General features: G+C 36.1%; 1 protein-coding gene across 1 annotated transcript; it reads left to right on the forward strand.

Moving 5' to 3' along the window:
- Nucleotides 1-7,360: 7,360 nt before the first annotated feature.
- On the forward strand, nucleotides 7,361-24,690 carry LOC107856590 (omega-amidase, chloroplastic). The gene is made up of 9 exons (XM_047398201.1): nucleotides 7,361-7,848; nucleotides 8,614-8,838; nucleotides 9,955-10,048; nucleotides 10,318-10,392; nucleotides 21,912-21,990; nucleotides 22,513-22,528; nucleotides 23,733-23,813; nucleotides 23,955-24,037; nucleotides 24,291-24,690. The coding sequence occupies exons 1-9, from the start codon at nucleotides 7,486-7,488 to the stop codon at nucleotides 24,367-24,369; spliced, it is 1,095 nt and encodes a 364-aa protein (XP_047254157.1). The 5' UTR covers nucleotides 7,361-7,485; the 3' UTR covers nucleotides 24,370-24,690.
- The last annotated feature ends 471 nt before the right edge of the window (nucleotides 24,691-25,161 follow it).

The following is a 25,161-nucleotide window of genomic DNA, read 5'->3' on the forward strand; positions in this document are numbered from 1 at the left end:
ATATATCAAAACAGAACCACATACACTACGGTTCAAACACAATGAAATTGCTATCACATAAACCACATACACTGATTTGTTCATCCAAAATCACAAAAGATAAAGTGTATTCAAAACATAAGCATAGAGTACGGTTCAAATAAAAGGAAACCAGTATCACATAAAGCACATACATTGCTGCTGTGTTCATCTAAAACTACAGAATCACAGAAACTTTCTACAACATAAACCAGCATTACAAAATAGTAACATCCTTGATATTGTCCTAATCAATGATGGGTCTATGCATCTTTGCAGGTGCCTTATCGTCTAGCGCCACCTTTTTTTACCATAATCCCAAAGCAAAGTAGCATATCGGGTGCGGAGTAGCGCAATATCAAATTCCTGATTTGGCATACCTTGACCACTAGTGAGAAACTCCGTATAAGCAGCAACATAAATACCACAATCTCTAAAAACATAAATCCAAAAGTATGTTACTATATTTACCAACATAAATACTACAAGTGAAATATTGATGCATTATATATGTACATGATGCCAGATCTTTGTTGAGGGATGTCATTGACAAAAATCACCTCAAATGGATTAGATTCATCTTTATTTCTGTACTTGGGGTGACACTGCCAATCAATGTCTATTTTCTTTTTATCGAAGTTAATGTTCAAAAGAGAAATAGGTATAACCTCTGCAAATTTTTGCACCTCTGTTTTGACATACACATCATGGATTACAGAGTTGTACGAGTCGTAAACATATAAACACCGATCTAAGAACAACACTATAACAAGTACCCAGTGGAGTCGTTCTTTCATATACAAAGAAATTAGAACATGATCCACTGTATGCCATGGGACACCAACCATCAACCTATATCCATTCATGTATTCACATACAACACATTCTTTGCGCACAGAAGATGTACAACTTTATGAGTCCACATACTTCTTCCATAATTCTGCTACTTTAATCTTGAATACACAATCAACAGTTGTGTAAGTGAAGTTACTTGGAGGACTGTACTTGCCTTTCTTGTGCAAGTAATAGAATATGACATTAATATGCTGCAAACATTAAATTGTATGTCAATACATAAAATCGAATACATAATAAAATAAAGTCAATGTACTATGTACCGCATCATTCAATAATTGGCCTGGAAAAGATAGTTTGTAGAATTAATTTTTATCACTGACAACATCTACACCAAACTCCAACGAAATCGGAATGTCTGATTTATGCTTCCTGAAACGATCTTCATTGTCCTTTCTGCCATAAGTATTGTGAAAACAGATTCAATATGATAAAAAGCTAATCAGTTGAAACATAGTAAAAGTAACGTACTTTCGCTCATGTGTAGTAAGGAGGCCTCCCTTAATCTATTTCAAATACTTGTTCTCGGATCATATGGACAGCCGATTCAATATGGGTGAATCACATGATGCACTTGCAGAAGTACCTGAAAGCTGTTTGCATAAATATAATATGTATTTATAGTGTGATAAATAATGAATACAAATACAATTAGACATATATAATAGAGTACCAGATGATGATCCAAACTTTGTTGTAAAAAGAGTAAAGTTCCAACGACTAAGTTTTCTGTTCCTTTGTTTTAGTACAGGTGTTGTATCATTTATACATCTAGTTGGATGTATGATGATACTTTTCACCAAGTTTAAGCTTAGAAGAAGTTCATGAGGGATCTCATACTGTGATTCAGTCCTCGACCCCAATGTAGTAACACCATCATCCTCAATCACGTTTTCATCAGTTGTATGCATTTGATGTGGATTTTCTTCAAGTATCTAAAAATACAGAATACACCGTGTCAAATAAAAATACAAACACAGTTTGTCTATAAAAGTTATACACAAATATGAATGTACCTCTTTTTTCTTTGGCACCTCATTAAAATGTATGTCATTATCCAGCTCAACGACAAAATATGATGGACTAATATATGCGTCACGCATTTTCTTAGATACATAAATACATAAATATTAATACATATCATATGTATACAATTATATAATTTAAAATACAGTTATACATTGCTACCCGTTGTAGCTCAACGCTACAAGTATTACCCTGCTTTAGAGTACTAGAACGGGCAATGCCAATATGTTGAGATGACAGTTGAGAAAGAACAGGTATATCTTCCACAGCTTCAACATTGTGACCCTGTAAAAGATGGATGAATATGATGGCCTAATATATTCTTCATATACTTCTATATTGTAAGAAAACGTAAATGCAAACGTACTTGAAAAAATCAATACATTGCATATATATACAATTATTAAATTTATTAATTTGATACCCGTTGTAGCTCAATCGTAGATTATCACACTGATTTGAAACACTGAAACGAGCAGCATTAATATCTTGGGGTGACAATTGAGGAACAATAGGTATATCAGTCACAGCTTCAACATTAGGACCTGTAAATGAAATTTGCTATACTATAGTGTATGCACTATATCTACATATATAGAATAATGAAAGTAAATATTATTATAACTACTTTTTCAGCAATCTTGATTGATTTGATAACTTCTATAACACTTTTGAAGTTATCAGTTATCAACTTGTGTAGATCACCAATCTCAACCTTCACCCTTTTTACAAAAAAATCAAGAAGAAACTTGTGAAAAAAAAATACAAAAGATTTTAAGAAAATTAAAATTGTATTTACCAATTCCTGAAAAATGGTAAATTATTTAGCCAAAATAGATTCTTCATGCGACTTGCTGCTGGAAGGTACATCAGTAGGAACATTGGATGATTTGGGTTTAACTGGAGGCTTGACAACAGATTTTTTTTTCTGTAGGATAGGCGGCTGCTTAGGAAGAGTCCTTCAAGAAACAGTCTTTTGAGTCACAACTTTCTTTGTCTGATGTTTTGCAACAGGAGATAACGATCTCTTTGATGCTTTTAAAACAGAAATGGGAGGGTTTGCTGTATTCCTCGAGGATGATCTGCTAGGAATGTTTGAAGATGAAGGTACTGACTTCACTTGTTTCTATTTTTATGTGGTGGAGAAGATGCAATATCAACTTTTTTCTTTGCTTTGTTTTTTCCAGTAGCTGGTGGAGCATCTTGAAAATCATCATCAGAAGAAACATCATTTGAGGTTGTATCTTCTACTGCATCTATAGAAGACAATTGTAAAATTGCCATTTCTCTAGAAGTAGTTGTTATATTTTTGTATACAACCTGAAAATAATAGATACATTAGTATACTATTTTGAATACATGTAAATAGCTTAATTCTAAATGTAATAATGTAAGAATAATGCCATAGTTACCGGATTGTTAACATCAGCTAACATGCCTTTAGTAAAAGCCTTAAAATAAGGACGTCTACCAGTGGTCTCCCAATTGAGTAATATGAGAATTCTACTAGCATGTTTGACGGCAATTTTTGGATCAACAACAGAGCAACACTCATAAAGCCAAACTTGCATAGCAAGTGACATACCATGACTTCTATAGTACTGTTTATCCATCTTTTTTGAAATAAACTTCACGAAGTCCTTAAAAGTTTTTTTACCCCATGGGTAATCCTTATATTTATCATTCTCGACCAAATGAAAGTGAATCTTAGGGACAGATGCACAATGCTTCTCGCAAAAAAAAAATGAAGGTATTAATGAAATACAATATAGCAATCTTGACAGCATCATCATCATTATCCTCACCCAATTCTCGGTTTTCAAAATATTGAATCAAAACTGATTTTTTTATGATTTTTTGACCTCCAAAATACCAAAAAATAATCCGGTTAGGCTCTTTATTTTCAATCATAAAATCATCTTCATTAGCAACACAATTTAATCATGTTATGATTGCAAATTACCTAAGCGTAAATTGAAGTGTCGACCCATTTACATATATCACCAGAGCATCTTTCGAACTATCTTCCAACTCCAAAGACACAAAGCACCTAACTAGTTGTGCTTGAACAGAACAATCATGTATTTGCATATACACCCCAAAACAAGTCTTGCTAAACATCTGAAACTGCGTAACAGAAAGTTTTTCTTTCAAATCTGCTATTATGTTATTGTTGGAATAACAACACATATGAGGTGATTCTGAAGGAAGTTTCTTAATATAATATCGCACATTCTGCATATATAAACATACAGTAGCATATGAATATCATATAATAAGTATAAATACAAATATAGTAGCATATGAATACAAGGAATATGCATACAGAAAAGATAACCATCATTCAGTACATATTAATGGAACAAATACACATACATAAATACATGCATACAATATCAAATATGCATACAGAAGAGATAACCATCATTCAGTACACGTTAATGGGACAAATACACATACATAAATACATGCATACAGTACCAAATATGCATACAACAGATAACCATCATTCAGTACACATTAATAGGACAAATACACATACATAAATACATGCATACAATACCAAATATGCACACAACATATAACCATCATTCAGTACACATACATAAATACATGCATACAATACCAAATATGCACACAACATATAACCATCATTCAGTACACATTAATGGGATAAATACACATACATAAATACATGCATACAATACCAAATATGCATACAACATATAACCATCATCCAGTACACATTAATAGGACAAATACACATACATAAATGCATGCATACAATACCAAATATGCATACATTACATAACCATAATTCCGTACACGTTAATGGGACAAATACACATACAAAATACATGCATACAGTACAGATAACAATCATTCAGTACAAAGTAAATGATTAAAAATCAAAGTAAGAAAATTGAAAAATAAAATACCTCTTTCACCAACTCATCATCATCATTGTTCGAACTCAGAACATCATCTGTAACTTTTCTTTTATGCCCAATACCTCTAACTTTTTTCGAAGGCAATGCATTTTTTTCGGTTTGAGAAATTCTTAAGTCAAACGTTGGAACTGTATGTACATTAGGGTCACTATGTGATATACTTCTAGTAGCCATCTTCGTAGGAGTATTATCCACCATTGCTAAATCAAAATGAAGGATCTGCAGAAAAAACAACTATTCAAATTATAAATTAATTAAATACACATACAAGTAGGTTAAAACTAACCTAAAATATGAATGTCAGTTGATAGACTATGAGGATTTATTGATTATTATCGTGAGAGAGATGTGAATTGAAGAAGAAACTGCTTGTAAAGTTGAGAATTTAGGGGTAAAGAGAGGGTGATTTGGGGGGTAAAAGGAGAGTTTGAGTAAAGTGAAAAAAGTGTCGTTGCTTTATTGGTTTAAAAACTTATGTGTGTCAGGAACTGTAATTAACTTAAAACTTATTCATATTTCTGGCTACATAATGTAATTATGACAAAATTAGGTTTTAAGTGGTAATAAAAGCCCAATAATAGTTAATCCGGTAATTTTTCCTAAAATTTTTAGGTAAGCCCTCAAAATATGCTTACTACTAAACGACCCCTAATTGGGAGAAAGAATTTGAATTTTGGCAAAATAGTTCGATGGACCCCTGTACTATATCGGTTTTGTAAGTTGGATACTTCTACTTACATGTTTGTCATCTAGACCCCTGAACCCACTAAAAAGCAACATCTTAAACACTTTTTTGGTGAGTGTAACATACTCTCCCATGTCAGCTGCCACATAAGTTGCCACGTGATCTGCCACGTCATTTTCAAGTGTTTCCTTAAATTCCAAGTCATTTTAATGCTAAATGACAAATTAAATATTAAAATTAATTTAATTAAATAAAAAGTTTTTATAAATTATAGAAAAATTTGAATAATCATGTTTTAAATTAAATATCCAAATAATTAAACTATAAAATGTCATTTAATTTATTTTTACTCATAAATTAAATATCAAATTCATTCCAAATAATTAAAATTCTTCTCTAACTAATTTAAATTTGTAACTATAAATTCATATATACAAACATAATGAATTTTTAAATTTTAAATTTGAATATCTTTAACAAACATAATTAAATAAATTATTTTTATAAATTGTAGAAATTCTAATACAAAAACACAATAATTTTTTAATTTAAATTTTTAACTATAAATTCTAATACACAAACACAATAAATTTAATTAAACAACAAATTTATTCCAAATAATTGAAATTTCTCTCCAATTAATTTAAAGTTTTAACTAAAAATTCACATACACAAACATAATGAATTTTCAATGTTTATTTAAATATCTTTAACAATTTGTAAAAGTTACAAAATTAATCCTAAACAAAATAAAAAATTTAAATTGAGAAAGTGAATAAAAAAAATTAAAAAGTAAAACAACAACAACAATATCAACCACAGCAAAGACCTCTTCAGGGATATATAATTTTTTTTCTTTTACAATGAACAACAACAACAATATCAACCAACAAAGACCCTCTTCAGGGAACAACAACAATTATTTTTTTTTATTGAACAACAACAATATCAACCATAACAAAGACCCTCTTCAGGGATATATAATTTTTTTTTTGACAATGAACAACAATAACAATATCAACCAGCAAAGACCCTCTTCAGGGAACAACAATAATTTTTTTTTTTGAAAATGAACAACAACGACAATATCAACCACAATAAAGATAAGAGATAACATAAACTTTCGTTGAGTCTTGTCAATCTTAACTCCACTAACATTGACTTTCATTGAAGTAGCAATAACATAAGCTTGATTAACTCTCCTTAATGGAACCCCATTAACCTTAAACGACCCACTAATAAGTAACAGTCCAGAACACACAAGTTGTTTCAAGAACACAACTCTTTTTTCCTTAAATCTCCCAACTAGAATAATCAAAACAATAGCAGGTGTAATATTGGCTCTCAATTTTATGGGTTTGTGTTTGTTGATGAGGGGTTTTTCCACGTCATCAGTTGGGTAGAATTTTGGTGGTTTGACGGCGATGGTTGAGAGCGGAGCAATGGCGATGGTGAATTTTGGGTGGGTGTGGATTTTGCCGCCGTTTTTCTTCTTGATAGCCCAAAGGCCCTTTTTGTGGTACATTTTGGAACAGGAGAATTTGCCGATTCCGTTGATTAGGTTAGGGTTATGGGGGTATTTCTTGACGGTCATTGCTATGAAGTGTGCAAAGGGCAAGTTTAGAGTGAAAAGGGAACAAAATAAAAAATTTTAGTTGAGAAAGTGAAATAAAAAGCCCTTTTGAATTTTATTTTTAATATTTTAATATAAAATTAATTAAAAATTAACTCCCCACTCGTATCCTAGATGCGTGCCTGCATGTACCTCATTCTAATCAACTTTTTTAATGCTACATAGATTGGTCAATACGTTTTAGTGAATTTAATGATTCAAATGATAAATATGTAATTAAAATGTGTATTATAAAAGCAACATAGTACAAGTGTCACCGAACCATTTTGCTTGAACTTTAGGTTTGAGGAGAAAATGAAAGAGAGTGTGAAGTTGAAATGAGAGTTGGATCCCTCTTCTTCGTATCTTCATCCCTTTCTTCTTCTTCTTCTTCTTCGTTGTCAGTAATTGGATCCTCCATTTGTCGGTCCATCATACGGCCTGCACCCTCACTCCTCCATCGTCTTCCCTTCCACTTCATCCCAAATCGTACAACCCTCACTTGTTCCATGGCTTCCTCTTTCAAGCCCGAACAAGCTAGGGTTCCTCCCTCTCTCCAATTGCCCTCTCCTCCCATCACTAAGTTTAATATTGGGCTATGTCAACTAGCGGTGACGTCTGACAAGGAAAGGAATATTGTTCATGCGCGTGCAGCAATTGAGGAAGCTGCTGAGAAGGGAGCTAAGCTTGTTGTTTTGCCTGTGAGTGACTTCACATCTAAATTCTTCACTCTTATTTATCATCTCAATCTCTTGTTCCATTAATTGAACGTAGCTCTGTGAACTATCTGAGCATCCAACCTAATATTTTAACATAATGGCTAGAGTAGGTGGTGTAAATTTCTTAAACACTTTATACAACTAGCACCTGACATTGTTTATACTAGGTGATTTGTTCCAATCTGTTTTATGCTTGGAGGATGGACTTGTGTTGGTTGGAGGTAGCAGATACCGTTGGAATTAGTCGAGGTGTGTGGTGCGGGCAAGCTGCGACAGTTATAAGAAAACATGGGCATTGTCTATATTTTGACCGTAGCTAAATGAGTTCCAGATATTATTGCCCCTTTAATCTTAAATTATCCTCCCTATTACCCACAAAAGCCTATGAAAACTGCACTTGTTTCATAATCTTTATACCAATTCATCAGTGGACATGAAATGCACTTATTATTGTTACATTTTGTACAAGGGCTGTTACGTATGGCATGTAGATAATAGATTAACTTTGAGTATCGCTTAAGATTCTTTTTCGCGGTTGTGCTTTGAATTCTGGCATAAACTTTTAGACTTAGGATATGAGAGTAGATAGTGAGGCAGCAAAGAAATGTCCTGTTATTTAGATTTTTTACTACCTGAAGTTGGCTATGGTCTGCGTACTCTATACCCTCCTAAGACGCCACTTTGTGGGACTACAGTGGGTATGTTGTTGTTGTTTTAGCTTACTGTTTCAGCTTTTCTTTTTGCTAGGAAATATGGAATAGTCCATATTCAAATGATAGCTTCCCAATTTATGCTGAAGACATTGATGCTGGTTCTGATGCATCTCCGTCCACTGCCATGCTCTCTGAAGTAGCTCAACTTCTGAAGATTACAATAGTGGGAGGATCTATACCTGAACGCAGTGGGGACAAGTTGTATAACACTTGCTGCGTTTTTGATGCTGATGGAAAGTTGAAAGCTAAGCACAGAAAGGTAAGCATACACCTCTCTTTTTGTGGTAATGGCAGGTAACTAAGCAATTAAGATCTAGAAGAAGCTAAGAAAGTGATTATAGTATGCTCGATCAATTATGTAACTATAAACTTCACTAGGACAAGTTCTCATAGTGTACAATGATTTTTGGATTCAGAGATTGAATGATGTTGCAGAGTGTAGTCAGACATTTATTTCTTGATGTGCAGTTCTCGGAGTTGCTTAGTTGTTCCAGCTTCTCGTAATTTTCCCTAAAAATTACTGCTAACGTAATTTGACAGATATGAGGGGTCTTTCCCTTCTATTCTTTTTTTTTGTTTTTCCGGCTGACAAAAGTTTCTTGATAATGTCATTTTACACTAGGAGTGCTGCCAATGGCCCGAACTGAACAGATGATTATCTGGTTTAAATTAGCAAACTGTGAAACAAAAATATAAGAGAATAAACTAAGATTATTCAACTGGTGATTATTCTCTGCACTTGAGGATTGTCAATAGATCTTATTTTACTTTTATTTATTTTTTAAAATCAAATCTCCATTAGATTTCATGACTAAAAATTTAATGGAAGTATTATTCTGCGAGAAAAAGGCTGGGAACTAATACTATAGACACTATAGATTTTGGGAGCCGACCTATAATCTGTCTGGGGTCGTCCATTTGTAAGCTATATTAATGTTAATTGAAGTATATCTGCAACTGTTCAGAAAGTTGCAGGATTGATGTGAAATAGTGGAAATAAAATGCTGGTTGTTTGCCTTGCATGATAGCATGTGCACATTAGCTAATTAAGTTCAGACACCAAGGAAAAGGAACATATCTACTCCCTCTTTTCACTTTTACTTGTCCATTTTGGGCTTTGGACGGCCCTTAAGAAACAATGATTAATATAAGCATTTTACCACAATACCCATATTAATTGATTTATAGTCTTAGTCTTGGGAAATAATTTGGAGAATAAGTAATTAATGTTGAGGATGAAACAGGAAAAAATAATTGTCTTTTCTTGATTTGTTAAAAGTGACAAGTAAAAGTGAACTAACGGAGTAGTAGTTTGTCGGGCAAATCAAGAAGATCACCACTCTGCAAAATATCTGACACTTTGATGTCTTTGCAGATACATCTTTTTGACATTGATATTCCTGGTAAAATAACCTTTAAGGAATCACAGACGCTTACAGCAGGAGAGACACCAACAGTTGTGGATACAGGTATTCTCTTCTTCTTATTTCTTGAACATACATTGATAATGAATCAACCAAGTTACTGCTAAGAAAGTGTCACACTGCTCCACTGCTCTGAAATTTCTTCCAGTTAACATAGTTAAACTGCATGTTTGTGTTCCCTATTTTGATAGATTTGAGTTCCTGGCTCTTTTGCTTCACGGAAGAGCTTGAATGTCTCTTTTTTCTTTATTTGCAAGTTAATTGCTGTATCCATCCTGTGCTTTCGAGAAATGATCATAACTATATTTCTGCAGAGGTTGGCCGAATTGGTATAGGGATCTGCTATGACATTCGTTTTCAGGAATTGGCCATGTTATATGCCGCAAGAGGTGTGTATTTCCCTTATTTGACTTTTGCAAGTGGTTGACATTTCCAATCTTGGCGGAGTTATGAATTGCTGACTGCAGTTTATATATGTAAACCTTTTCTAAAACTAATAGTTGATGTCAGCATAATGTGCTGTGTAATGTTTTACACCGTAGGAGGAAAAACCCTCTTAAGGTTGTGTCAAAAGCTCCCAGGCATGAGTCCTGATGGTAGACAGTCTTTACTCTTCTTTTAGTTTCTTTCCGTTCTGTGGGGTGAGGGTGGTGAGGGCAGCAGAGACGGCCGGATTTGAATCTTTTGAGGAGAACAATATTCTACAATGCTGGGTTTAAGTCATATGATATCACCAAATGTCAGGCTGGTGTCGATACTTGATGCGAGCAGGTGGAGCGTAGCATAAATTTAATGAGGAGAGTAAGGTCACTTTAAAGACTTAAAGTGGTTATTGCAGTATTTATTGAAGTTTCTTAACTACAGGTGGAGGTGATTAGGAGATGGAGTATGAAGGACCACTTCTCAAATTTTTCTGTACTCTTTAGGACAACAAAAATGAAAGATACGTAGGCTTCATTGCTGTACAAGGTCAGAACAAGTCTATTATCATTACTCCGGAGACCACAAACAGAGGAGACTTGGGAAACAATGCACACAAAATACCCAAGTTCATACAGGAACCAGAAAATTTACAGGAAATCATGACAGCCCAAACAGAGCAGTTGAGTTGATCCTTCAAAGAGGTGTGAATAGTAACAGATGGACGACGGAGGCTTCGAGGAAGGCACAAATACAGATTCCGGATGAAAGCATAAAAATCGTAGGTGGAGCTTCAGCCTCCTCGAAGGATCTGCTGGGCAGATGCATTGTCGGCAAATTCCAAAATTCATCGGAGGAACCTCCTACATTGAATAATGTTAGAAGATGGGCGTGCAACACATGGAAGACAACCTTTGTCATCACTTTTGCAATGACTGATGGTCATTTTTTCTTCGAAATGCCCTCAAAAGAAGTGGCAGAGCACGTGCTATCAGACAAGTGTATATGGAAGAAGATGACATTGATACTTCAATGGTGGAAACCAACTATGGGGTGTTGGCCAACTGAAATACGATCAGACTGGTTGTGGATCAAGCTGCTCGGGCTCCCATTAAGCATGTGGTGAGAAATTTTTTCTTCAACTAGATCAGAGACCAGTGTACCAGTGTGGGGGATTTATCGAAACGGAATAAGAGACCATTCTCAAGAGTGACCTTCATTGGCTCTCATCAAGGTCCTTGGTGATGGAAAAAAGGTTACGAGGGAGATCGAGTTGACCTGTAGAAGATGCATCTACACTATTCCAATTTGGGTTGAAGTGTAGGTCACCGTGAAAGCAAAGGAAAAGAAGAGAGTGGGGAGAAGCTTAGGTCCAATGGATAAGAAATGATCAGACTCTATTTTGATGAAAGACTCAACGGTTCTTGGGGAGAACGATAAACACAAGGGTACATCGAAAAAAGGGAATTATTTAAATTTGGAGACATGTGGGCTGCACACAAAGGGGAAAGTCCTACAATGGGTTGTCGCTGGTCATATCAAGAAAGAAGGATAAGTAGGCACAGGATTTTAAGCCCATTGATGAAGGTCCGGTCTCAAACAATATCTGAAGATGCCCAGGTGGAGGACATAACTAACATCGAGATACATGCAAACACGGCAAGGCTCAACACAAGCAATAGATTTGATGAACTGGAGATTATTCAAGGGGAAAAGTAGAGCTCACATCTACGATTCTCCAACCAAAAGGAGATCCCACAATTAGAAGAATAAAAAGTAATCCAAGGCCATGCAACTAAAGGATCATTATGAAGCAACAAATTGCATCGATGAAGATGCGATTCCTTTGAAAATTCAATTACTAGAGGAGTAGATTAGTCAAGACACTAATTCTTTAGATTGGATTCAACAACAAATCATCAAACTAAGCACAAAATTATGCAGTAGATTTCAAAGGTTGTGATGAGAAGGCCAAAGAATTACTTGTTAAGATAGACAAGAACAAACAATTGAACAAAAGGGTGCAAACTGTGAGAAATATAAGAGAATAATATTATTGAATTATTGTAACTACATTATTACATTGAGACCCTATTTGTAGACACTACATTCCAATCTTTTTCTAATTTTTTTTAAAAAAACATTCCAATCTTTTTCTAATAGGACAAAACATTACAATCTTTTTCTTAGTAGGATTCTATATGCTATTATTATTCCTACTCATATTCTAACATTCCCCCTCAAGCTGATGCATAGAAGGCATATGTTTCAAGCTTGTTATGGATGTAATTAATACGAGGATCAGTGAGGGACTTGGTGAAGATATCTACAAGAAGACAGATAAGGACCGCTTTGAACGTCTGGGAGACCTCAATTGAAAAGGAACAAATTGAAAAAGTGATCCGAAACGTCGTAAACATCGTCGGAAAGTCGATTTGTTGCTGAAAAATTGCCGAAAGATGGTATAAAATATATGGGTTATCTCGAAATTGAGAGATGAGTATATCTTGAACAAGAAAGTCACCGAAAAACTAAACGAAACATGTTCACACGTTGGATTATTAGATTTGATGGCTGAAAAATGGTCACAATCTGAGAAAAAATTATATGGTAGGGTCGGAATGATGACACGACCCTACTAAGAAAGAGAATTATATGGGTAGGGTTGAAATGACGTTACGCCCTTACTGAAAAAGAGAAATTATATGGGTAGGGTTGGAATGACGGCATGACCCTACACAAATAGAATTTGAAGAGTCACAATAAAGACACATGGAACTATGCAAATCAGATCTGAGGAGTCACTGAAAAGACGCAAGGTGTTATGCAACTCAGATATGAGAAAGTAGTCCGAAAAGATGCACGATACTATGTTAATTAAATATGAGAAATAGTCTGGAGAGATGCACGGTGCTACGCAAATTTGATATGAGAAAGTAGTCACTGGATAGACGCACGATGCTACGGAAATCGAATATGAGAAATAGTCAATGAAAAGATTCACGGTGACCCAACTTTTGCTAGCATAATCATTGGCCAGACAGGTGACATATATGGGGTTATAACCGCTCGCCGGCATCAGAAGCTCTTTGATTCTCTACCAAGATCGTAGAGGCTTTGATGCCATGTGAGAAATATAGGAGAAGAATATTATTGAATTATTGTAACTACATTATTACATTTGAGGCCCTATTTATATATAAAACATTTCAATCCTTTTCCTAACAAGGCACTACATTACAATCCTTTTCCAAGTAGGATTCTATATGCTATTTCTATTCCTACTCATATTCTAACATAAACCATTGTGTAAAAGAAGGCGGTGAACGAGCTGAAAGGGTTAGAGCTTATGCCAAATTTTGGAGTTATGGATCAATTAGGGGGGACATCTGGCAATACAAAATCAATGAAGTTGAAAATACTGTCTTGGAATGTTAGGGGATTGAACTGTGCCTAAAGAGGAGTTTAATTAGAAATATGCTTCACACATGAACACTGATGTAGTGTGTTCCCTTGACACAAAGCTCAGGAGATATCACAGAGATAGTGGAGGAAGTTTGGGGGAATAATTGGGTAAACCATATCCAATTGGAAGCTAGTGGGACAAGGGGACATTGTTATAATGTGGGACCACAGGGAATGGCATGGAGAATGAGTGCTGTAGGCATGTATTCAGTTTCATGTAGCGTCAGCAGTAAGAACCAAAATTTCCGCTGGGGTATAGCAGGGGTTTGTGCCCCAATTGACAGACTAGAGAGGGAAGAGACTTGGGGAAGTTGGTGCTACTCGGGGATTGTGTGAAGGATCCTGGGTAACTATATGGGGATTTTAACTTATCCAGATAGAGAAGAATTGTGATAGAATAAACAAGGCGATGACTGATTTCTTTGATTTTGTTGAAGACGTGGAATTATCATATGAACCTGTTGGAACCTTTAAATCTGGAATTCGGGCTCGTTACTAAAATATTTTTTTGTGGTCAACTCTTATTGTTTTTTTTTTTTTGATAATTATGGTGTCACGACAAGCTTGTGGGGACCTTGACTAATTCCACGAGATACCTTCCACCTCCCACCACCAACAAATACCCAGTAACTCTATCCACCAAGGCTAGGGCAGATGGGAAGAAACCACCTAGCGTTTTTGTCCATGTTGGAATTCAAACGTGAGACTTCATGGTTCTTAACCTACCTCATTGGCTTGGGTGTCGTCAACTTTACTCTTTGAAATCACTAGTTTTAACTTGAGCATTTTGAATCACTCCTGAGCCCCTCGGGAACCATTCCACTAAGTCCTAAATCATCATGTAGACATGTAGGAACAAAAGGCGGGGTTGAATTTTGGGAAGCTTATAATTGTGATGAAGATAGCTAGTCCACTATCTGATATAATACATTTTAAGAATGAAGAGGAATGTTGTAGAACATAAAGTTTCTTATGATTTGAAACCTACCATCTGTGAAGTGTGTAAAAAGTATGGTCATGCAACTGAAGTTTGTAGGAAGACTCCTTCCAAGACTGAACAAGGGAAGGGGGTGATACTGAAGTGTTAGCAGCAGGGAGCCAGGGGAAAAGAAATGATTCCAATTTGACCCATGGTAGAGGCAATGGGAATAGGAATAAGAATGGTCTAGAATGGAAGCAAAATACTAATCTGAGACGACCACAAATTCATTCCAATTGTTGGGGAAGTCTAATACTCAAATAAACAATCAAGCCACTGAAACTGGCCATGGGAGGAATGTTATCCCTCCAAGTGGTCATAAAAAGTTGCTAAGTTGGAACACTAGAGGCCTAAACAGCCTCAATAAGCCGAAGGAAATCAAAATCTTCTGCAATGATTTAAAGGCGGGGATGATTAGTTTCTGGGAAACAAGAATAAAGGCCAACAAGGTAGGGATGATTGCTGAAAATGTTTAGTGGATGACATTATCATCGTAATCACAACCCCATTATAATGGGAGGATTTTTGTAGTTTGGATACCTGACTGGTTCAATGTTGTGGTGAATCATGATACTGCACAAGATGTGACTTGTACAGTGAAATACGAGCCTTTACAGTTGGGATTTTTGTCTACATTTGTATATGCTTGTAATCTAAAAGTTGAAAGGAAGAAACTGAGCACTTGAGACTAATTAGCCAAGGGTGTAAACCAAGCATGGATAGTATTGGGTGATTTGTAATGCAGTGTTACATAGTGTAGAGTCGTAGACAGGTTAGGTTGTAATGCAATTACATTGGCTTAAGTGGTGGAGTTTTAGGATTGTATTGATGGATGTAGTCTTGAAGAACTACCAAATACAGGATGTAAATATACTTGGAATGACAAGCAGGATGCTAGGATACTCTCCAAGATCGACCGGGTGTTTGTTAATGGTGAATGGGTGGTAGTATCCTGGCATGAGAGCTCATATATCACTGGAGGTGGTCAGAGATCATTGTCCAGTAGTGGTGTAATTGTTGCAGTCTAATTTGTGGAAGAAATAGTGCCTTTAAATATCGTAATATGTGGAGTACTCACTCCTCATTTAAACAGCTAATACAAGAGAATTAGGCAGTTCAGGTGAAAAGATGCTATGTGTACCAAGTGGTGAGAAAGCTTAAACTGTTGAAACAAAGCCCGAGACAATTCAATTTAATGACTTAGTGGGATTGGACAACGAGGATAGAAAGGAGCTCAGAAGATTGCGAACACTAATACAGATCACTCCACTAGATACAACCTTTTTTTGATGAAGTAATAAGACATTTCATTGCTGGCATCAAGAAGATGCAGAATAGTACAAAAAGTTAGAGAAAGAAGCAGTACATTAGCTCAAAAACAAAAGGGCTACACTAGTACCAGGGAGCTAACAAAGTTCAAAAAGTTCTTAGAGGAATCTGTGGGTGAAAGGTTATGACAATGATATAGATACAAAAGACACCTAGCCTTAAGGGAGTGATTTGGAGTTGATAAACCTTCAAAACATATGTTGTTCCTTTCGGACCATACGCACCAACAAATACAAGAAGGTATCATCTTCCAGATTGGCTTGATGGCCTTACCAACTCTCCAATTGCACCAACACTCAAAGGCCTCTTTGGTGCTATGTGGCATTGCCCAATTAATATCAAATATAGACAGAAACATACTCCATAAGCCAGCAACAACTTTACAATGTAAAAATAGACGATTGTTGAACTCAACGTTCTGATGGCACATGTAACATCTGTTGGCAATATGATATTTCCTTTTCTTAAGGTTATCTTGAGTGAGGCAAGCTTCATGAAGAGTTGTCCAGCTAAAGCATATGATCTTTGGTGGGAGCTTTGTCTTCCATATCAACTTCCATGGCCAGTTATCAAGCACACCATTAGGAGCAAATGAGATTACATAGCTTGCTTTCACCGAGTATTTACCATCCTTGTCACTATCCCACCTTAGCTTGTCTGCTTCCTGGACATTTATCACCTGGCCTTCTAGCCTAGAGAACAAGTTGACCACTTCTTCGATTTCCCAATTCTGTAGGTTCTTTCTGAAAAGTACATTCCAGGTGTTGTCTTCCCTATTCTGAGAGATGAAGAATTTGGTGCACGTGCAATTTGAAACATCCTAGGGAATTCCTCCATCAGAATGATATTGTCCAGCCATCTATCCTTTCAAAACCTGATATGTACACCATTACCTGCTACCAACCGAGTGTTTTGAAAGAACTCATCTTTAAGCTTGCATATGCTCTTCCATAGGCCTACACCATGAGGGGAGTTGGACAGCTTGGAGCACCAATGATTTTCGACTCCATGTTTTGCCTTGATTACTTCTTTCCATAAAGCTTGATCCACCTGAGTATACCTCCTTATCCATTTCATGAGTAAGCATTTGTTGTGAAGTGCTAAATCTTTTATGCCCAATCCTCCCATTTGTTTTGGCATTACCACTTTAATCCACTTTACCAGGTGAAACTTTTGATCCTTATTGTTACCCTCCCATAAGAAATTCCTCCTGATCTTATCAAGCTGCTTCAATATCTTGCTAGGCATGGGAAATAGAGTCATGTAGTAAGTTGGAATACTGTCTAGCACGCTGTTTATCAGTGTCAATCTCCCACCCATTGATAGATATTGCATCTGCCAAGATGCCAATTTTTTCTCGAATTTCTCAATCACCCCATCCCAAATAGATGTAGATCCAAATGCGGCACCCGGGGTAATCCAAGATAAGTGGTTGGGAGGGAACCAGTGTTACAACCAAGTATTCCTGCAAGCTCTTCTACGTCTGAAACCTCATTAACAGGGAATATAACACTTTTTAACATGTTTATACAAAGGCCCGAAAGTGATTCAAAGATGAGCAGTGTTAGATTTAGGTAAAGAACTTGAGATCTATTTGCTCCACATAAAATAAGGGTGTCATCAACATATAGTAAGTGTGACACATCAACAGTGTTCCTTGTGCCAACATTAAAACCATCCAGCCATTGCAGCTGCTTGGCCTTATCCAACATATTACTAAGGCTCTCCATGGCTAGGATAAAAAGAAAAGGAGAGAGGGGATCTCCCTTTCTGAGCCCCTTTTGTGGTGAGAAGAAACCAACTGGACTTCCGTTCACTAGAACTGAATACTTCACTGTAGTGGTGCTGAACTTGATCCATGTAATTCACCTTTCTCCAAAACCCATTTGTCTTAAAATGGAGAAGAGGTATGACTAATTGAGTTGGTCAAAAGCTTTTTCTATGTCTAGTTTGCATAGGACGCCTGGTTCCTTACTTTTCATTCTCCAATCCAAAACTTCATTTGCAATTAGAGCCGCATCTGTGATTTGTCTGTCCTTGATGAAAACATTTTGATGATTGGAAACAATTTTTCCCATTACAACCTTGAGCCTTTCTGCAAGCACTTTGGCCGTAATCTTGTAAATGCTCCCAATTAGACTGATTGGCCTATAATCTTTCAGGTGAATTGCTCCTTTTTTCTTTGGCACCAAAGCAATAAAGGATGCATTGCTAGATCTGACCATGCTACCATGTTGGTGGAAATAGTTTAGGCCCCCATAACATCTGATTTAATAAACCCCCAAGACTTTTGATAGAAAGCCATTGTAAAACCATCAGGGCCGGGTGCCTTATATGGTGAACAAGACTTGATTACGGCAAACACTTTTTCTTCAAATGTACCTTCCAATCTCATACTTTCCTCCCCGGTTATATTGGCTAGCCCTTCAAAATTTGCACTTGGTTTCCGTGGTTCTTGTTCTGTGTAAAGATTTTCATAGAAGTCCAAAATCTCCTTCCTTATTTGTTCTTGGTCTTCAATGATTTCACTTCCCACCGAAAGTTTGTCGATGTTGTTGTATCTTCTCTGAGAATTTGCCACCTTCTGGAAGTAATTTGTATTCCTATCCCCCTCTTTGAGCCATACAACCTTGCAACAAGAGGAAAAAAAGGATGGGGCAAAAGTTCAAAAGATCTTCATATCTTGCAGAATCATTCGTATTGAAAGAAGTAAAGCTACATGGTTAAGGCAAGAGGACGATAACTCTAGATACTTCTTCTCTATAATCAAGAAAAGGAAGTTGATCCAATCTATTTCTCCAATCAAGGATGAGCATAACCATATCAACATGATCCAGAGTTAATAGCAGATGTGTTTGTGAAGTATTATAAATAATTACTAGATGATGAAGGAGGACCAAAAAGGAAGGCTCATAGGGGAATTTTGATGCAGGGACCAATACTCTCTGATGAGCAGCAATGCCAGCTCCTACAACCTTCGACTATATTGGAGATTAAGAATATGTTCAGTATAAATTTTAATAAGAGCCCTGACCCTGATAGTAGAGTGTTCTTTAGAGATGCATGGGGGATTATTGGTGATGATATATGTATGGCTGTGCAGGATTTTTCTATCAGGGGAAACTATTGAAGCAACTGACTGCTACCATGAACGTCATTGATCCCTATGCTAGACAAACCTGAGAAGGCTAGTCAATTCCGACCCATATCATGTTATAACACAATTTACAAGTGCATTTCTATGCTAATGTGTAGTATATTGACCACTATTTTGCCCGAGCTAGTGAATTCCAGTCAAGCTCCTTTTGTTAAAGGAAGATCACTCATTCAGAATGTACTTATACTCCAGGTTGTGAATTCTGTGGTGTTCTCCCTACATAACTTCTGGGGTTCTGTATTCTTGCTGCCCCAAACTGTACTTAAGCTGGTATAGAAGAAATGTAGAGTGTTTAGTTGGGGAAGCTCAGAGGAGAAAAGGAAAATAGCATTGGTAGCATGGTACAAAGTGTGATGTCTCAAAGCGCAAGGGGGTTTAAATATCAAGAGCGGTAGATTATGGAATGTGGCTGCACTAGGTAAATTAGTATGGTGGCTACAACAAAGGAAGGAGCAACTGAGGGTACAGTGGGTACAAAACATTTATATGAAAGGGGGTGAAGATTTCTGGTCTCATACTCCTAGTAACTGCAGTTGGTATTGGAAACAATTGCACAAGATCAAGCTTGGTATGAGTGTTTGGCAGGTACACTCTTACCACTACTGGTGTATACTCAAATCTCCATGAGTTATATAACATTGATGGGAGATAGGCCTACATTGTGGGGTGCTGACTTGATTTGGAGTAAACTTATGTTACCTAAGCATAGAGTGCTAGTTTTGTTACCCGTGCATGGAAACTACTCACCAGAGAAAGGTTGTTAAGGCTGGGGATGCAATGTGATGATGATAATTTTTTTTTTTTTGGTGACCAGCAGAAGATCGAGGATGGTAGACACTTTTTGCCAACTGGAACATGTCTAGGGGGCTATGGCAAAGCATCTCAAGCTGGCTTAATGTTGATGATACACCACTGGAAGTGCCACGGACTATCCAAAGATTAAAGCAGAAGCACTGGAAAAAGTTCAAGTTTGAAGCTGTTGCTGCGAGCTATGGTGTACTGCATATGGCAAGCAAGGAATGAAAAGATTTTTAGAGAGCATGATGTAAATACCAATTTTGTGACACCACACATACAAGTGATAGTCACAGAGAGGGTACTCATGTTTAGGAAGTCGAAGGTTGCTAGGAAATGTATATATACTTGAAATGTCTACACTGATCCCCTTATAGACAGTATTTGTAACTAGATTCTCAGAAGCTTAGGCTGGCTTGACAACCTTCCTAGAAGGGGATCAGCCAACTAAGTGCTCTCTAGGTGTATCGACTTTGTTGGGTATGGTAATATTTACAGTTTATTACCCAAAAAAAACCCCTTTCAAAATGCAATTCCAAACTTGTTAACCTGAAATGTCGACTTTGGTCAACTATTAAGTTTTCCAACTTCTAGTTTTGGTTATTCTTCTCCAAAATGCACCCGAATCCATCGATGCCCGTGCCACCTATCCCTGCAAGTCATAAAACACATAATGAGCCTACAGGAAGTCTCAATTAGGGGAAATGGCCGGAAAAGTCGATACACTTAGTTTCCTTTATTTTGCCACCCCGGTACTACACTCACTGAGTTTGGTATCAAAACCTAAAAGGAGACCGGTCTGAACCATTACAAAAGATTCATGCTTCCTTTCAAACTCTAGTTTATTGAATAACACTAGAAAATAGTGCTGAGAATAAATTGGCGTAATGATTATGGTTAAAAAAAGGTGATGTATACTGAAAATGAAGAGAAGAAAAGAATTGTGAAATAAACAGCGAGATGCGTGATTGCCGCAAACTGGAAAGCATTATGATACTATGATTAAATGTGTCATCATAATCTGGTGTAACTTTCTAATTTGGCGGAATACATTGACATCCCCTTAAACATGCCAGTAAATTTTGTTCAGACACTCAAATACTACCTGTTTCGGATTGAGCACCTGAACACATTCGTATTAGACACTTCAAGCTCAAATTTTCAAGAAGTTGCACACGTATTCCCAAGCGTCCATTACGTATGTTAACCACTTCAGCCATGTTCTTGATGTTGATGTGTATGAGTAAATAAGCTGACATATTTTATGTGGTTAACTTAACTACCTAATAGACGCTTGAAAACACGCACAAACATGTTTCCAAAATTTGAACTGAATGTACCAATAGGAACACTTTTATCATGTTAAAGATCGTTATTTGAGTGCCTAAATGAAATTTGCCCGCAAGTTTAAGTGGCTGCCAATAAGTTAAACCTTACAACAACAAGAACAACAACAACAACATACCCAGTGTATTAGTGTATTCCCACAAGGTGGGGTAATGTGTTAAACCTTCAAACTTTAGTTTAGTTTAAGATATATCATGCAGCTAATATGACACTTGGTGTAAACATAACAAAGCTACTTGAACACTTATGTGGAATCACATACCTTGTTAATTGTTTCCGTCCTTTGTTCATTGAGATACTAACATGTGCTAACTCAGCGCTCCGCCTAACAGGAGTGGCTGTTTTTTGATGGTTCCTTCACTATCATTATCTTCATCAGTGAAGTCTTTGAACTTTGTGAAAGTTTTGATTACCAGGTGCTCACCTGATTTGCTATCCTGGGGCATTCAACATGACTACTGGACCACTGCACTGGGAGTTACTGCAAAGGGCAAGGTAATATGCATTTCTTTTTTTGGTTGAAGTTGTTTAATTATCCGTCGTCAAGGTCATTTGGCTGAGTAGACAATTTATTGTTGCATCGCTATTTTAAATTTTGTTTATTTAAAACTAGTAAAAGTTACATAAATTCCAATCTTTTTAGTGCTAATTACTCCCTATTCCAACTTTTTTCAATATTTATAAAAATCTCTGGCCTTGGCCTTGTCCCCACAGATAGATCACATTCTTCTGGATAAATGACTTAATTTTACAAGGATATATCACATTCTTCCGGATACATTACTTAATTTTACACGAATACATCACAGCTTCTATGATGTATCTGTGAGTTTTAGAGAAAGAAAGGGAAATATGGGATGGGATATAATTAAATAAAAGAGTAGGGATTTTAAGTAGATATGGTAAGTTAAATAGTGTTACGTAAATCCTTAAAACTATATGTTTAATCATTCACAAGTCCAAATCCTATATTGCTTCATGTGATGTCACTAATCTCTACCTTTTTCTCATCTGCAGGGCAGTTGATAATCAGGTATAACGGAATGCATCTATAATCACATTCTTTGGACCATAAAAGGTTTAAAAGTGAAAGGCTTGGGGTGCCTCCTAAAAAAAAAAGGCTTGGGATGCCTCTCACTGTTTTGGTGCAGCACCATTTTATTCTGCATGTTTTGATAGACCTAATACCTTGAGCCATTTTTGCCTTATACAGGGGCGGCTCTACTTCATTAAGAAAAAGGTGACCCGCCTTACGCCCCCCAAATTTGAGGGGCCTCATTTTTTAACAGTAATAAATTATATATTTTTTTGAGAAAAATATTAAATATTATTTGCAGAAAAAATATTTTTTTTATATAAAAGAAAAAGAATTATTAGAAAAGTTTGATATATCTAAAGTACTTCCTCCGTTTAAAAAAGAATAACCTACTTTTCATTTTAATCTGTTTCAAAAAGAATGATCCTTTCCTTTTTTGACAACTTTCTAATTTTGACTTTCCACGTGGCATGCTTAAGGCCACAAGATTGAAGGACATTTTAGTACATTTGACATATTTTTAATTTAAGACCACAAGATTCAAAAGTCTTCTTTATTTTCTTAAACTTCATGTCAAGTCAAACTAGGTCATTCTTTTTGAAACGGAGGGAGTACTATGTTAAGAAAGATTAATGCGTTTGATTATATTATTAAGGATCCTATAATTTTAAAAATAGAATTTATTTAAAAAGTTATTTTTGCCTTAAAAACTTAAGGTCTCTGTTTGATTTCGGCCTTAGGCCACTAATAAGCTTGAGCCGTCGCTGCCCTTATGAGCATTATTTTCCAAATAAGCCAAGACAGTGGAGCCTTACCATATGATGCTTGAAATATTTGACGAAAGGATGGGGAAAGATGAATAAAGACAGATGTTTATCCGGAAGTTGTAGATTTCCTGTCATTCTCAGTGATTTGGATCTTATCTTAACTTTTGTCTTGGAAATGAGTTTTAAAACAAATAAATGGGACAAAATAAGTATAAGGAATAGGGCAAGGATGCTGAGGGCCTACAACATAGGTAAATTAATGAGTTCACTGGAAGCAAAGCATACTTGTTATCAGAATACCTACCTGTCACTTTCAGAGGACACAAACTAGTCCTGTTTACAAGTGTCATGTATAGAAACTTTTAGAACATGTATGAATTTTCTTTTGAATATTTCATATGTATTCTAGTAAAATATATATGTATTTGTTTCAGCTATATGTTGCAACATGTGCACCTGCTCGAGATGTTGGTGGTGGATATGTGGCCTGGGGTCATTCCACACTAGTTGGACCAGTAAGTGAACATATTTTACGTCTTTGTGATATGGAAATATACAAAAACGAATCATCTGATTTGAGAAGGAACAGTCTTCTGCATTTACAAAGAGGAGTGTCATTAGTTGTAACTACTACTATGATTAATTATATGTGGCAGTTTGGAGAAGTGCTGGCTACAACTGAACATGGCGAGGCAATAGTCATCTCAGAGATTGACTATTCACAAATTGAGCAGAGGAGGTGAGGTGCCATGCACCTACTATGTGTGTCCTTTTTTTTTACGTTCTTTGTAATAGAAACTACTTTGTTTTTTCGTGTTGAGCCGGGGGTCTATCGGAAACAGCCTCTCTACCTCCCCGAGGTAGTGGTATGGATGCGTACAGTTTACCCTCCCCAGACCCCACTTGGTGGGAATATACTGGGCATGTTGTTGTTGTTGATATAGAAACTATTAGGAGTCTCTACACTAACATATGAATCATTTGATGTCTAGGACAAACCTTCCATTAGAGAAGCAAAGACGAGGTGATCTTTACCAGTTGGTAGATGTGCAGAGGTCGAGTTCTCAGTAAGGCTAGTTATGTGAAGTAAGGAGTCTAATGTTAGTACAGAGGTGGAGTTCTCTGCACTAAAGGTTTATTCAACAGAAACTGGGATCAAATCTAGAAAATAAGAGGATTGTCAATTCTTTGACATTGGTTGATGTTTAGCATTCTATTCTATCAATCCTTAATTTAATCCTCAAGGTTGGGTTTCCAAATTCTCTTAACATTATCTTGTGCAGAAGTTGGATGTAATGCCTTTTACGAGAATGACACTATGTTCAATATGGAATACTGCTGCAACTGTTCATGTATTATCTATTACATTGGTGATTGTCCTGTTTTCGGTCATATTCTCAACATCAGTCTCCCTAAAAAAACTTTAGGCTGAGTGATTTTATAAACAGGAAGTTAAGATGAAAAAGAAACTTGTTCCTGCACACGTAACAGTTAATAATTTCCAAAAGAAACTTGTTCCTGCACACGTAACAGTTAATAATTTCCAGGAAACATGCTGTTAGCACCCTTTTAGTCTACCAAATTTAATCTGAAAGTCGGCAGCTATTAATTTAGTTTTTCTATATCTTAGTAGTTATTAGAAGTAGGGATAACTTATCTATAAAATTGTGTTTTCTTATTTCTTTGTAGCAGTTATTAGCAACAAGGGGGTTATTTCTCTATTTTCTCATTTCAGTTATAGTAGGAAGTTTTTTCCTTGTTTTTAGTTGGGTAGTTAATCCAGCAGTGTTGTATGTAGTGTTGTTTTGGATTCAGTAAAAGGATATCCAGAAAGTTAAGTTTTTGAGTACTTCGAACTCGAGA

This window comes from Capsicum annuum, chromosome 1, assembly GCF_002878395.1.
Source record: "Capsicum annuum cultivar UCD-10X-F1 chromosome 1, UCD10Xv1.1, whole genome shotgun sequence".
Lineage (NCBI taxonomy): Eukaryota > Viridiplantae > Streptophyta > Magnoliopsida > Solanales > Solanaceae > Capsicum > Capsicum annuum.

What these genes read in the sequence shown, in the direction of transcription:
- LOC107856590 (XM_047398201.1), top strand. Translation starts at nt 7,486, where the DNA reads ATGAGAGTTGGATCCCTCTTCTTCGTATCTTCATCCCTTTCTTCTTCT. An exon ending in TGAAAGCTAAGCACAGAAAG is followed by an intron (nt 8,839 to 9,954) that starts GTAAGCATACAC and finishes ATGTCTTTGCAG; the next exon opens with ATACATCTTTTTGACATTGA. An exon ending in ACCAACAGTTGTGGATACAG is followed by an intron (nt 10,049 to 10,317) that starts GTATTCTCTTCT and finishes ATATTTCTGCAG; the next exon opens with AGGTTGGCCGAATTGGTATA.